The 14,581-nt window shown below is 42.7% G+C and overlaps 1 protein-coding gene across 1 annotated transcript in view; it reads left to right on the top strand.

Moving 5' to 3' along the window:
* The window catches only part of cntnap5a (contactin associated protein family member 5a), a 125,052-nt gene that overhangs the window by 20,384 nt on the left and 90,087 nt on the right, over positions 1 to 14,581 (top strand). The window contains exons 2-3 of the mRNA XM_039600461.1: positions 6,383 to 6,493; positions 13,370 to 13,563. Coding sequence (XP_039456395.1) covers positions 6,383 to 6,493; positions 13,370 to 13,563 — 305 coding nt within the window. The remainder of the gene's footprint in view (positions 1 to 6,382; positions 6,494 to 13,369; positions 13,564 to 14,581) is intronic.

Raw genomic sequence — 14,581 nt, 5'->3', positions numbered from 1 at the left:
AAGCACTTTGGCAACAGTGGGAAGGAAAAACTCCCTTTTAACAGGAAGAAACCTCCGGCAGAACCAGGCTCAGGGAGGGGCGGGGCCATCTGCTGCGACCGGTTGGGGTGAGAGAAGGAAGACAGGATAAAGACATGCTGTGGAAGAGAAACTGGGTCCGTTGTGGTGGATCGCACCAATAAGTTGAACTCAATTTTGCTGCATATTAATTTTATCTCTTTTTAAAGTGCTACTGGCAAGAGAAGATTTTACAGATTAGGCAGTAAAAATATGAAATACAAACCTTTGTTACTGTTTAATCAACATTCCCACTGTGCATCGTTTTGACCCCCTGCCTGTCTGAGCGTGCAGTTGCCTCTCCCTTTCATGTAGTGCATTGCTGCCAGCTCTCCTGTGATGTCAAACTCTTTTTGTTAACCCATGATAAGTAACTGAGCCATGTTGTGGGCATCACAGCTCTCGCCCAGAGCAAGGAGAAAAAGTCCAAATTATTTGTTTGTTTTTCAGCTGAAGCTCCATTGATTCATCTTGTTACAGTTGGTCTGCAAAGGGGAACATTCTCAAAGGCTTCTGTTGTCTCAGGGCGTGTCAGCACAGCAGAGTCCACCAAACACTCTGTGGTAAACTCCCCCTGAGAGAATGGCTTATTGTTTTATGCAATTTTGTTTGGCAATCACAAAGCTGGTCTTGAGTGCTCCATCTCTGGCTGTGTAAATCTTTATAAAAACTCTTCTTTTCTTTTTAAAGCTTTGCTTGCAAATCTTCAAATGTCCATTCATGCTCAGCACCAGTAAATTGTTGTATTTCTCTGGTTCTCTGGTGATTCAAATTATAATCCTTAAACGCAGCTATCTGCTCTCAGCACACAGCTTCACCTCTGACGGTAAGTAAATACTTAAAAGTTCACATCAAGAAATACTTTTTTTTTTTCAGGTATAGCACAACATAACATTGGTTCCACCACATTTCCAGTGAAGCTGCTTTCACTTCTATATATGTACATGCATACATTTAACAACAAAGGAAATGGTTGCCTTCAAAATAAGAGAAATAAAGTTGTGATTTCCCACAAAATCTCAATAAACAATGAGCTAATGTTTGACACAGTGTTTCTAAGACTGTTTGGTTGATATACTTGTGTTTGAATCCTAATTTCCCATTGACCCCACGTAGGCCAGTCAGGGGCAACGGAAGCTCGAGGGGTTGTAAATGCCCAGGACTCTGGCAGTCTTACATGGAAAGAAGAAAAATAGAAAAATAAAATGATATAAATGCAAAAGAAATAAAATAGTTTCCAGATGTGTATAATGATATGAATGTTTATTGTAGTCAAAAATCACATTTAAGAGTTTAAGGGCTTAGACCACAGGTTGAAACTCAATCACAGAAATGGCCAAAAACTCAGAACACTCTTTAAATTGTCGGTGAAACATGATGGACATTTACTGTACAGACAAAGTAACCATGTTTTGGACAGGAATATGAATTGAAACAGCCAGACTATTATAAGTCTCCTCTATAACTTAAATACAATTCAAAATAATTTGGTTTTCTATTAAAATATCTTTGGTCGAAATGAAGAACTTTCAGATATGAAGAAATATTAATTTTGAAAAAGGCTGTCCTGAGCTGTGGAAAGAATAAAGTACACATGTGCATCGGGGGAAGGCCTTTTGTTTGATGTTGTCACTGAGAAAAGCTGCTTAAATAAATATGTACTACTTAACACACTGAGGATTTAAGCGACTTGGAGGCATAGTTGGGGTATCATATTGAGGCTGAAGCAGAGGAAGTGTGTGGGCTCCACAGGGTCGTGCTTTAGCTTTAGCGTGCCACCACACTGGAGTTCCATCAGCTCCATCTGGATGTTTACAGGTGCTTTTTACAGATCACCTCAGGTGGATTACTGAGCAGTTTGCACTGTTGAGTCTTCTCCTTTACTTTCCTCATGCAGCTCAGTATGATAGGGACCCAGTGGGCCTCCAGAGAAGACTGAAGTGAGTGGTGATCTAAACCACTGCCCTTGATAAAGCTAACCGTGAGTGTTGTCCTGCTCATTAAATGTTCAATATTCAGGGATTTACTGCATAGCGTTTCCTGGTTTATGATGCAGTGATTGGACGTCAGCTAACCAATACGGTTCTCTCTCTGCATCTTTTCCCAGCATCTTGTTTTTTCATCGTGCATCACACCCACTCTGTCTGTTGTTAGTATCATAAGTCCAAAGGCAGTTTCATGTCTTTTGTACATTTCAAAGATCTCTTTTCCTGTGGTCCTTCCACACATTGATTGAATCCTCAAAAGTTCTTCTGTAACACATAAAGTGGAGTCCACTCTATGGATGAAAATGACCAACTGTGAAGCATCAGTGAGTGCTCTTATCCACAGCAAGGGAGTGTGTAATGAAATCAACTGTGCTTTTATGTCAGTGGCACGCTCGTGTACATGATCAGCAGCAGTGATTGTGTATGTGAGCTTAGTCAAACGTTTGAAAATGCCTGCTTTTTGTCAGAGCACGAGACGTCACACGCTGATGTCATATGCTGAGCCGAGCTTCATTCTCAGTGTGCTGTAAAATCAGACCCTTCACTGCAGCTTCTCCCACAACTGTGTTGTAAATCAGACCCTTCCCTCAAACTCCGTCTTCTCCCATAACTATTAGTGTGTGTATCTTTGGTCTGTTCCCATAACTTTGTACTTGTCTTGTCCTCACAGTGCCGTCTTGTGATATATTCTTTAACTATGACCACATTAGCTCCACAAACAAAGCACACAGGTTTACCAGCAGTGTCTGCATCCCAGCATGTTTTCTAGATCCAGTTTTATTGGTCATTCCTTTTAGGGGTTTGCTTTGAGTGAACTCAGACTTGCATTCATCTGCTTGGCCCTGACTGGTTGAAGTGGACAGGGGAAAGAAGTGATTGGTGCTTGCAGGGACAACAACTGCTGCGCTGCATTATGGGGTTTGTAGTATGACTGGTGTGGGTGCCACATGCCCCCTAGCCATTAATAATTGAAATATGAAATTATATTGTGGGTTAGAGGTAACTGTATTGTGGGCTAAATGTGGCCCGTGGGCCTCGAGTTTGACACGTCTGACTTAGACCTTAGAGGGTTAAGTGGAAAAAGTTGACTTTTATTATATTCTATGCACAGTAAATGAAATGCATTTGTCAGAGAGCTAAGCACTTACTGCTATTGCTCATCAAAACTATGTATGCAAAAAGTTATTTTCATCATTTTTGGACAGCTGGTAATACAGCAAGTAATGGAGCAAGACGCCCTGTTAGCTGCTGGATGAGAGCACCTGCTCACAAAATGAAAAAGACCAATTAGTGCCTGGTTTCTTTACTAAAGCAATGCTTTTTGTTGCTGCACCCATTGTGTAAGGTGACATTTGTTGTGATCACTGACAACTAGGGGGTGTTGGCAAATGAGCCAGGATGGAAAGCTTTCAGATCCCCATGGTTAAAGACATTTAGTGAGTATGTCTGGGGTGAAAAGCATTGTTTCTGTACACTGAATGTAGGAATATTGTAAAGCACTGAGCTAAGAATAAATCCACCATGTCCTTTAAAAACAAACAAAACTTACATCATAACCAAAAGTTACCTGCACCCTTCATTTTTCTCTAAAGTCTTTAGAGGATGAAAAATAAAAAATCGGATGGACGCACATTCCTATTTAATTATTGTGGTCAGACATGCAAGCACGTTCATCGTGGTAATGAATGTGGACGTCACTTTGGGTTTATTGGTGGGTTTCTCTTGTTTGGGGACATTAAACCAAATCTTCACTGGGTCGTATGTATATATTTGCCTTTATGTATACTCGTGACCCTGTGTGGATTAGGGAAGAGACCCAGTTCTGCTGTATTCCACCCTGGAAACAGAATGCTTTAAAGAAAACATTAAATCTAAAATAACTATATGATTGATGGCTGTGGTTAGTGTACAGTATGTAAGCCTCTGACCTGAACTGCAGGTGGAAACACTGCACATGTGCAAATATTTCAAGTGTTCACAGAAAATGGCACCTTAAGCCTGTGAGTGTCAACACTATAGGGCTGTGCGATATGACCAAAATCTCATATCCCGATATTAAGACATCTATCGTCCGATAACGATATAAATCACAAAAATGTAACATTTTCTGTAAATTCTGTGAATCTCGGGCAGCTCGACTTGCGGGAAGTGTTTCCAGCTGGGCGTTGCGTACCTGGAGTCGAGTGTTTTAACTGATGCATGAAACGATACATTTTTAGACATAAGTTGTAACGGCCGCCGTTTTCTTTGTATTTATTACACGGCGTGCTGCGGGAAAAGCCTGTTCTAACATTTGAGTCTAAGGTTTATTTTTAGCACCTGGCGGCTCTTTTTTGCTTCTCATCCGTAAATACTCTGCATCTTTCACGTGATTCAGTTTATTTTGAAAAGTCTCAACAGGATCTTGAGCTTTATTGTGAAAGGTTTATGTGGAAAATAAACAAGCGGACACGCGATGGTTTTACCGTTGTTGTTGCTAACGACAACAGGTGCTTGTCCATCTGTACTGTTGTTATATTAAATATAAGGGAAAGAGAGAACTTTAGGAAATTAATATAGCCACTACAGTGACCATCAAAATAATGAAAAAATGTTGCCGTAAACAGTTTATTTTGCGACACCACGAAACAAACGATAGTGTAAAATGAAACGATAGACGTTTTTATATCGTCATCCGATATATATCGTTATATCGAACAGCCCTACAACACTACTCATCTTTACCAGCTCTGTGTTGGTCTGCACAGAAACACGTCGTCGGAGCACTTCTGTGACTAAGGCTGACAACTATTGGTCTATGGCAGTTGATGTAATTTTGATTTCAAGACAGATTAAGTGTTCCTTCTCTGCTCGCACTTGTTTGGATGTGTTTATAGTCAGGGTTCATTTGGCTATAAAATTCGAGCGTCTGAGCCTTACATAGAGATTGTGAGTCAGCTTCAGAGGATTTTCAGTTATCCCAAGCCATGGAGCAGCTTTGCAGACAAATTATCCTCCATCCATAAGTCTCCCGACTGACAGCTGGGCATTTGGCTCGGGACCAAAATCTGTAAACAACAGCAGAGTCTGTGAGATGCACAATTTGCACACGGAGAAACTTTCTGTGCACTCACACAGCACTTCACATCACCTGCCAATTTGAGAACATGTGTCAGAATATCAAAGTATCGTTGGTTTGTCTCGCATCTTCAAAGCTGTCAAGGTTTCATTGTAAATGTGAAGCCTGAATGACGGAGCAGAGCAGTTGACTGGGCTTTTAAAGTTTTCTGCTCCTTTGCCGGAAAAGAGAGCAACTGTTGAGGAAAGGATGGATACAGATTGGAAGAAAGGTGAGTTATTTAGTAGGAATCCAGCAGGATCAAGGAGACTTTTGATAGATGAAGACAAATAGGGTTGCATAATAACCCCAGTTCTCGTGGTAGAGTTAAGATGCCAAGCCGCTGCTCTTATTTCCCAAACGAACATGTGCAAATGTGCTGCAGCTCAGCCATAATTTAAGTCTTGGACAAAACCGCGTGATCCACTTTAGTCACACTTGAAATCAGGATTAGAAAAATCTCTTGGCAAGTGATCTGAGAGAAGTCAAATCAGGTCAGTCGAAATTCAGTGGGACACCCGAAAAGAGAGCGAGCTCATGCTGTCAATTCTGCTGTGCTGTTTTCAACCAGATGGATAGCCAATTGCAGCTCCAGATGTGCTTCGAATCCATCTGAGCACAAAGGAGGATGACATCCAAAAACAAAAGGGCCTCCCTCTCACTCTGAAGAGCGAGTGCCACACTGATTGAAAGAGTGAAAGGATAATTGCAATCAGGCTAGTGCCAGTTTTCATTACGTTCTCAGCCGCAGGTCTTAATGCAGCACTCGAGCAAAGCAAGCCTTGGAAAAGAGGCTGTTGTTGTGCGACTCGGGGCTCTTCTGGCGAGCCGGGTGGATCAGATGAAGACAGAACCGACAGCTTTAGATCACTGGACTCTTAATCTGCTCCTGTCTGTCGGATGTGATGTAATCTCACAATGTGGGATTAAAAAGAGCACGCACAAACACAAAAGGAGCCCCACCGTTTTCTGTGCAACTTTCGAGGGTCACTGCAGGGGTTAATAGACTGTTTGAGGCATCTGAGGAGTGAGGCAGCCATGTTATTTTCTCTCTAAGTCTTGCTTTAAAACTTCTCTATTGACAGGCGGAGGTACAATTTAACCTGAAATGTTTAACTTTGCCGTTATCCATTTTCCATTATTACTGCCTGTTAAATATAGGCATTGCAAGATGTAAAGCACACATACGATATTACAGATGCAGCGTCTGAATTGGTGGTGTTTTGTCTTTTATTCTCAGATAATTGCAACGGTCCTCTGGTATCAGCGCTACCCCATTCATCCTTTCAGAGCTCCTCTGAGTCCTCCGTCAGCTATGCTGCCTACAACGCCAAGCTCAACAGAAGAGATGGTGAGTACAGTGAATGCTCCTGCATTATTCAGCATTTCTAAATGCTTGTAGTTAACAATAACCATAGAGGTAACAGAGCAGAAAACACTCAGCTGAAGTGTTTTTATAGTGGGTTTATGGGTTGTTTTGGAAGGCACAGACAAATAAGCTCTTAAGACTTTCTGAATGTATCACATCTAGCGATATAAAGGGTTCTGTTTACCTATTTGGAAGAGATGGCCCCTCTATTGGAAGCAGCGATGAGTGGGCCGAGAAATTCAACAGGGCACAGTCGCCATGGCAACTTGAGGCACTGACTGGATGTTTTTTGCCACAAACTGTATGTAAAAGATGTATGTGGCCACTGTGACATCACTCAGTGGTCAGCATTTTGACTTGAAACGGAGCATTGCAAGTGCCTGCCTGCATACCTATACATCCTTACAACACTAAAGTATACTGTTTTTGTTCTAGTTGGGCAACTATGATGTTCATGTTTCATCATGAACATCATATATATGCATGTATGTATGTATGTATGTATGTATGTATGTATGTATGTATGTATGTATGTACATGCACACACACTAACCAAGCATCAGTAATCATCAACTAACATCAATAGAACAGGCTGTCAGAAGGTGGAGCAGGTCACCTGGTCAACACAGTTTGAATGCCAAAGTATCCTTGGGTCACTAATGCATTCATCAGAGTGGGAATGTTGGATACAAAGTACTGAAGCATAGGGAAAAAGAGCTGGTATGATCTGGTGTGTGAATAGGTGAATGAGGCTTGTAGTAGCGCTTTGAGTGGAAAAACGCTGTAAAAGAAGCAATCCATTTACTTTACCATTAGCATAATTATTCAACCCTGGTAGAAAAGAGCAATGTAATTGAACCATCTGCAAACGTCACCAATAAAGATAATAGATGCATTTATAGAGCTGATAATGAATATTGTGGCCAAACTCAAAGTAGCCATCCACCCAAGAACACAACTCCCCTGGCTCACTGACAAAGTCCCATCAGATCTAGACCCAAAGCTCTACTTACCCCTCCCAGTATCACTGAAACCAGCGAGTCCTTAAACTTATCACAAAAAGTAAAGACATTTCTGTTTGGTCAGTTATTTCAGCTTAACACAGCTTCTTTGCAATAAACCATATATAGCGTTGGTAAGTCTGTTTGTTTCCCCTAAATGGTGCCATATGGTAATTTGTAAGGAAAATGCATTTGTTGGTTGAATAGCAGAGTTGAGCAACAGAACAACAAAGACATAACTGACCAAAAACAAATTTCCCTACTTTCTGTGCTAAGCTAGTATGGCTGGAAACCAGAATCTGGGTAGCTGGGAAGTTTGTTAGTCAGGCAACTGGTGCAGACAAGTGTCATGAGAGATAGGTCACAGCAAAAAAGAAAATATACACTACACTGCCAAAAGTATTTTGTCACCCATCCAAATCACGGGATTCAGGTGTTCCAATCACGTTCATGGTCACAGGTGTCTAGAATCAAGCACCTAGGCATGCAGACTGCTTCTACAAACATTTGTGAAACAATGGTGATTTCCATAGGATGCCACCTGTGCAACTAGTCCAGTCGTCAAATTTCCTCACTACTAAATATTCCACTGTCGACTATTAGTGGAACTATAACAAAGTGGAAGCGACTGGGAACAGCAGCAACCCAGCAACGAAGTGGTAGATCATGTGCAATCACAGAGTGGGGGCAGCGAATGCTGAGGAGCATAGTGCGCAGAGGTTTCCAACTTTCTGCAGAGCATATTGCTACGGACCTCCAAACTTGATGTGGGCTTCAGATTAGCTCAAAAACAGTGCAAACTGCACCCACAAGCCTTAATCACTGAGGCCAAAGCAAAGTATTGGATGTAGTGGTATAAATATGCCACCCCTGGGCTGTAGAGCAGTGGAGATGTGCTCTCTGGAGTGACAAATTATGCTTCTCCATCTGGCAATCTGATAGATGAGTCTGGGATTGAACTTGCCAGGAAGATAAGACTTCATTGTGCCAAGTGTAAAGTTTAGTGGAGTGGGGGATTATATTGTGGGCTGTTTTGGGCTTCGCCCCTTAGTTCCAGTGAAAGCAACTCTTAATGCTTCAGCATACCAAAACATTTTGAATAATTTCATAGTCACTGCTTTGTAAGAACGGTTTGGGGACACCTCCTTCCTGCTCTAAAATGACTACACACCAGTACAGAAAGCAAGGTCCATGTAGACATGGATGAGCCAGTCTGGTGTGAAATAGGTTGACTGACCTGCATATAGTTCTGACCTCAAGCTGATAGAACCTTTAAGATAAGTTAGAGTGGAGACTGTGAGCCAGGCCTTCTCATCCAAAACAGTGTCTGCCGTCATGAATGCAATTCTGTAGGAATAGTCAAAACTTCCCATTAACACACTCATAAATCTTGAGGAAAGCTTTACCAAAAGAGTTGAAGTTCATATAAACCCTATGGATTAAGAATGGGATGGGACTTAAGTGTCACGGGCTGCGAAGGGCAGACCATGGGGGGCTTGGTGGACCCAAGAGCAGACACAGGCGAGGAGACAAACTAAGTTTCAAAAATAAGGCGAGCCTTTATTTGGCTGATAACAAGACTGTACGAAATAACATGCCAGGAACAGAAGCTAAGGTTTAACTAAAACCTAAACTATAAACCACTAGAAGCGATGATGAGGAGTGACTAAGACAACTGTGAACAGGACTCTGTGCGGGTGCATGAATACTATGATTACATGGCAAGGATTAACAAACATGAACATGACCTGAACAACATCCTGAAAAACACTTAACTTGAGGTGTGGGAAAGAACACAGACGACGCGACACAGACTGAATGAAACACAGAGACTAAATACCCACAGGGTTGAACAGGGGAAGTGGAAACACACAAACACAGGGAGGACAGCTGACACACATGAACCTAATGACAGGACAGGGGAAGTGAAACTAAACACAGTGAACAAAGAACACCAGACTCTTTCAAAATAAAACAGGAAACATGGAGACGTAGACATGACACGAACCTCACAACAAGAACCACACAGACATGAAACATGACAGGTAGACGTACGAACCAGGGAGACTTAGTACAGGGAAGATGACAAAAGGAACTAAGAAACAAAGGACTAAACAGCAATGTAGAAACTAACTAGATGAGCTAAACTGGAACACAAATAAATACAAAAGATACATAAAAACTCAGACACTGGGTCACACCACCCAGTACCGTGACATTAAGTTCATATGCATTTGAAGGCAGACAAGTAAAAGGCAAAAGTGAGGCCAAACAAACAGCTCTGGCCACTGGGGTGAAAAGAAACACGAGAAAAGCAGAGACAAAGAGTATGAAGGCCATTTTCTCCAAACATCCACAAGGGTTGTGCTATCAGCTTCAAGTGAACAATAGTACAAGGAAAAACCTACCTAGAAAAGACTGGGCAATATTGGAAGAATATCTGGGAGAAAGAGAGCAGACCACAGAACAGACCATAGAGCAGACCACAGAACAGGCCATAGAGCAGACATCAGAGCAGACCATAGAGCAGACCACAGAGCAGACCATAGAGCAGACCATAGAGCAGGCCATAGAGCAGACGTCAGAGCAGACCATAGAGCAGACATCAGAGCAGACCACAGAGCAGACCATAGAGCAGACCATAGAGCAGACCACAGAACAGGCCATAAAGCAGACGTCAGAGCAGACCACAGAGCAGACCATAGAGCAGACGTCAGAGCAGACCACAGAGCAGACCATAGAGCAGACCACAGAACAGGCCATAGAGCAGACATCAGAGCAGACCATAGAGCAGACCACAGAGCAGACCATAGAGCAGACCATAGAGCAGGCCATAGAGCAGACGTTAGAGCAGACCATAGAGCAGACATCAGAGCAGACCACAGAGCAGACCATAGAGCAGACCATAGAGCAGGCCATAGAGCAGATGTCAGAGCAGACCACAGAGCAGACCATAGAGCAGACCACAGAGCAGGCCATAGAGCAGACATCAGAGCAGACCATAGAGCAGACATCAGAGCAGACCACAGAGCAGACCATAGAGCAGACCACAGAACAGGCCATAGAGCAGACATCAGAGCAGACCATAGAGCAGACCACAGAGCAGACCATAGAGCAGACCATAGAGCAGGCCATAGAGCAGACCATAGAGCAGGCCATAGAGCAGACGTCAGAGCAGACCATAGAGCAGACCACAGAGTAGACCATAGAGCAGACCATAGAGCAGGCCATAGAGCAGACCATAGAGCAGGCCATAGAGCAGACGTCAGAACAGACCATAGAGCAGACATCAGAGCAGACCACAGAGCAGACCATAGAGCAGACCATAGAGCAGGCCATAGAGCAGATGTCAGAGCAGACCACAGAGCAGACCATAGAGCTGACCACAGAAAAGGCCATATAGCAGACATCAGAGCAGACCATACAGCAGACATCAGAGCAGACCACAGAGCAGACCATAGAACAGACCATAGAGCAGGCCATAGAGCAGACCATAGAGCAGGCCATAGAGCAGACGTCAGAACAGACCATAGAGCAGACATCAGAGCAGACCACAGAGCAGACCATAGAGCAGGCCATAGAGCAGACCACAGTCGAGTGTTCAGTTTATGTCAATCGTCTGAATTTCTACTTTCAATTCAATTCTTATTGAATACAACCACCTCCACAGGACAAGACTCAGCAGTCCATCTGCATCTAAAGGACAAAGGTCACTCTTTCGAGGATTTCACACCTTGGCTCATGTGATTAGAGGATCACCAGGGGGTCCTTTGTCCCTCTTTGGGGGGATACTCCCACTGGGTTTAAATCTGGGACTCTCGGCCATTTGACCTTAGAACTGAAGAAGCTTCTCGGATAAGAGGTGAAACGTCTTCAAGCAACTCAAAGAAGTCCAGACGCTTTTCTTTGCAAATTCCTTTGACTACGATGACCTGGATGACTGAGAACCTTCACAGACATATTGAATACAACATTAAGACCATAGAGCAGACCATAGAGCAGACCACAGTCGAGTGTTCAGTTTATGTCAATCGTCTGAATTTCTACTTTCAAGTCAATTCTTATTGAATACAACATTAAGACCATAGAGCAGACCATAGAGCAGACCACAGAGCAGACCATAGAGCAGACCATAGAGCAGGCCATAGAGCAGACCATAGAGCAGGCCATAGAGCAGGCCACAGGACAGACCATAGAGCAGGCCATAGAGTAGACCACAGAGCAGACCACAGAGCAGACCATAGAGCAGGCCATAGAGCAGACCATAGAGCAGACCATAGAGCAGGCCATAGAGCAGGCCACAGGACAGACCATAGAGCAGGCCACAGGACAGACCATATAGCAGACATCAGAGCAGACCACAGAGCAGACCATAGAGCAGACGTCAGAGCAGACCACAGAGCAGACCATAGAGCAGACCACAGAACAGGCCAAGTAACAAAACGTAACAAAAAAAGTAACAAAACGCTGTATCACAGATGCGTTCGTACATTTTTCAGGATGTGAGTGGTGGCCATTTGAACTCTTGTTAGCAGAGATTAAAAGAGCAGTATAAAACTGCCAATCAAAAATAAATATGTTAATTAATTAATTAAATCTTATATCTATTAACTCTTATTAAAATCTTAGTTTATAAAAGATGATTTTTCAGCATAAGTTAAAAATTTAAATTTAAGACCAGAGTGCTGACACAGTCAGCATCTCCCTTCAGTGCTTCTGAGCAGGCACTATATTAATACATGTATTGAAGCCAAGAAAACAATTATCCCCCAAAAAACAACCACATATCTTTGCTACAGCTGAAATGGGCATGAACCTCCACTGTTAGCCTGCAGAGGAACCAAAAGTAGACAAAAGGCTGAAACAGAAGAGGTCTAAGGCACGTTGCAAAAGGAGTAAAAACAATTACCAGAGAGGAAGTTAAACCCAAATAAAACTACATAAAAGGAGAAATAAACAGCAATCATGACGGGAACAAGAAGACACTTAACAGTGAAACATTAATGGTTGAAGTCAGATGCAACACAGAATACAAGAAAAAATAGAGGGAACTAAACCACGAATAACAATCCCAAAACAGGGACTGAAGCTGACTTATTGGTTCTGAAAACCAAGAACTGAGAACTAACACTAGAACTGCAAAGACAAGAAAACTAGAAAAACTGAAAAAGTTCTTAAAAACTAAACAGGAGCCAGAACTACAATAATATAATAAAAACTGAGGCTAAACAATGATAGGATGGAAAGACATAAAAACAGGAACCAAATGTAAAAAGAAACAAACACTAAAATATGAAAAATCCAAACAGAAACTTACAACAACGAAACGCTAACATGTTTTACGTTTGGGCTGTCATCGGCTCTTTGGGGCAGATCAACCACCTTGTCTGCCATAACCAAACTCTCTGTGCAGTGATGGTGATCTGTGGGTCCGAGGCAGGTGCCCCTGCCCCTCATTGTTCCATCATCATAAGAGATCGAGTTAGGAAAATGGCAAAGCAAGAGTTGTGGCTACATTTTGTTTTATTCTGAATATGATGCAGGAAACTGTTCTATCTTTAACTCGCCCCTCAGTCATACCACTTTTCCATTCCACTGAACTTAAGCCTTTCAGGTAAAATAAAGCTGCCAGTGAATAAAAAGCATTGGGCTCTTTATTGGAACTTTGAACATACTGCATATACAGCGCATAAAATGAATCAGTTGTTTTCCACAGAAACAAGGGCTTTCACTGTGGCTGCTGGAGTGGAACTTAGCCTTGAAGCCTTTCACATAAACTCCCCTCACGTACACATCAAGAGTTGTTGACAGAGTGCATGTGTCAGCCCCTCTGCCTGTATTTTCTGCTCTTCTTCAGGTGCAGGAGGTTGGTCTCCAATGGTAACTGACCAAGAGCCCTGGCTCCAGGTGGACCTCAGGGAGCAGATGGAGGTGACTGCTGTAGCCACACAGGGACGCTATGACAGCTGGGACTGGGTCAGCAGTTACCTGCTGCTCTACAGTGACACAGGCCGGGCTTGGAAACAGTACAGACATGAGGATGGCGTAGGGGTCAGTATTTTTTATCAGCTTTCTCCACCTACCTGCCTTCAATTTGTTACTGATTTAAAGCTGATACAACAGTACAGTGCAGCTGTATTATTGTAGGGTCTTTACCTTTCAACATAAAGCACCTTGAGATGACTGTTGTTGAGATTTTAATTGAGTTGAATTGAAACCAGCTAGCCAACAACTAATATGTTCAGCTGTAGGGAAACAGTGTAAGGCCTATCCTGGAATGTTGACAGTTGGGAAATATGCCTATATGCTTTGTTAATGAGTTTGGAGTTAAATAGCTTTCAGACTGGAAGCTGAGCAAAAAGCTAGCCAGGCTCCAAAGGTCACTAATTAACTTGTGTATGTGACCCATAAAGAAACAAGCAGCAATATCAAGTTTAGTTTTGAAGCAAATACACACTGGAGGTATTTCTTGGCTTAGGGGACACTGTCTCTGTTTTAGGCTAGTGGCATTCTGCCAGAGTTTCTGTCAGAGAGATCGTAGGAAACCAGGAGAGACGGAACAGAGCAATGAAGTCTACTGATTCAGCAGGTTGAGCTGGATGAATTGGAGAGAATGGGTGTTTTACCAAGGGGACGGGGGTGGAAGTCCAGCTGTGCTGTGGTTTTAAGCCTAAGTGACATAACGCAATGAGGTCGAGGTCATCACTGACTATGACCGTAGTGTTTAGATTAAATATGTCACAGGTTAAAGTGGATCATCAGTTAGGTTAACAGCCTACATGTTTTATAGATTGTTCACCTGTTTGCGAGGTTGTCACAGAAACATTCTACAGGGAGTGCAGAATTATTAGGCAAATGAGTATTTTGTCCACATCATCCTCTTCATGCATGTTGTCTTACTCTCAAGCTGTATAGGCTCGAAAGCCTACTACCAATTAAGCATATTAGGTGATGTGCATCTCTGTAATGAGAAGGGTGTGGTCTAATGACATCAACACCCTATATCAGGTGTGCATAATTATTAGGCAACTTCCTTTCCTTTGGCAAATGGGTCAAAGAAGGACTTGAC

The sequence above is a fragment of the Oreochromis aureus genome, linkage group 16 (assembly GCF_013358895.1).
Source record: "Oreochromis aureus strain Israel breed Guangdong linkage group 16, ZZ_aureus, whole genome shotgun sequence".
Lineage (NCBI taxonomy): Eukaryota > Metazoa > Chordata > Actinopteri > Cichliformes > Cichlidae > Oreochromis > Oreochromis aureus.
Note: the sequence above shows the minus strand (reverse complement) of the source record. Positions and strands in the feature narration are given on the sequence as shown.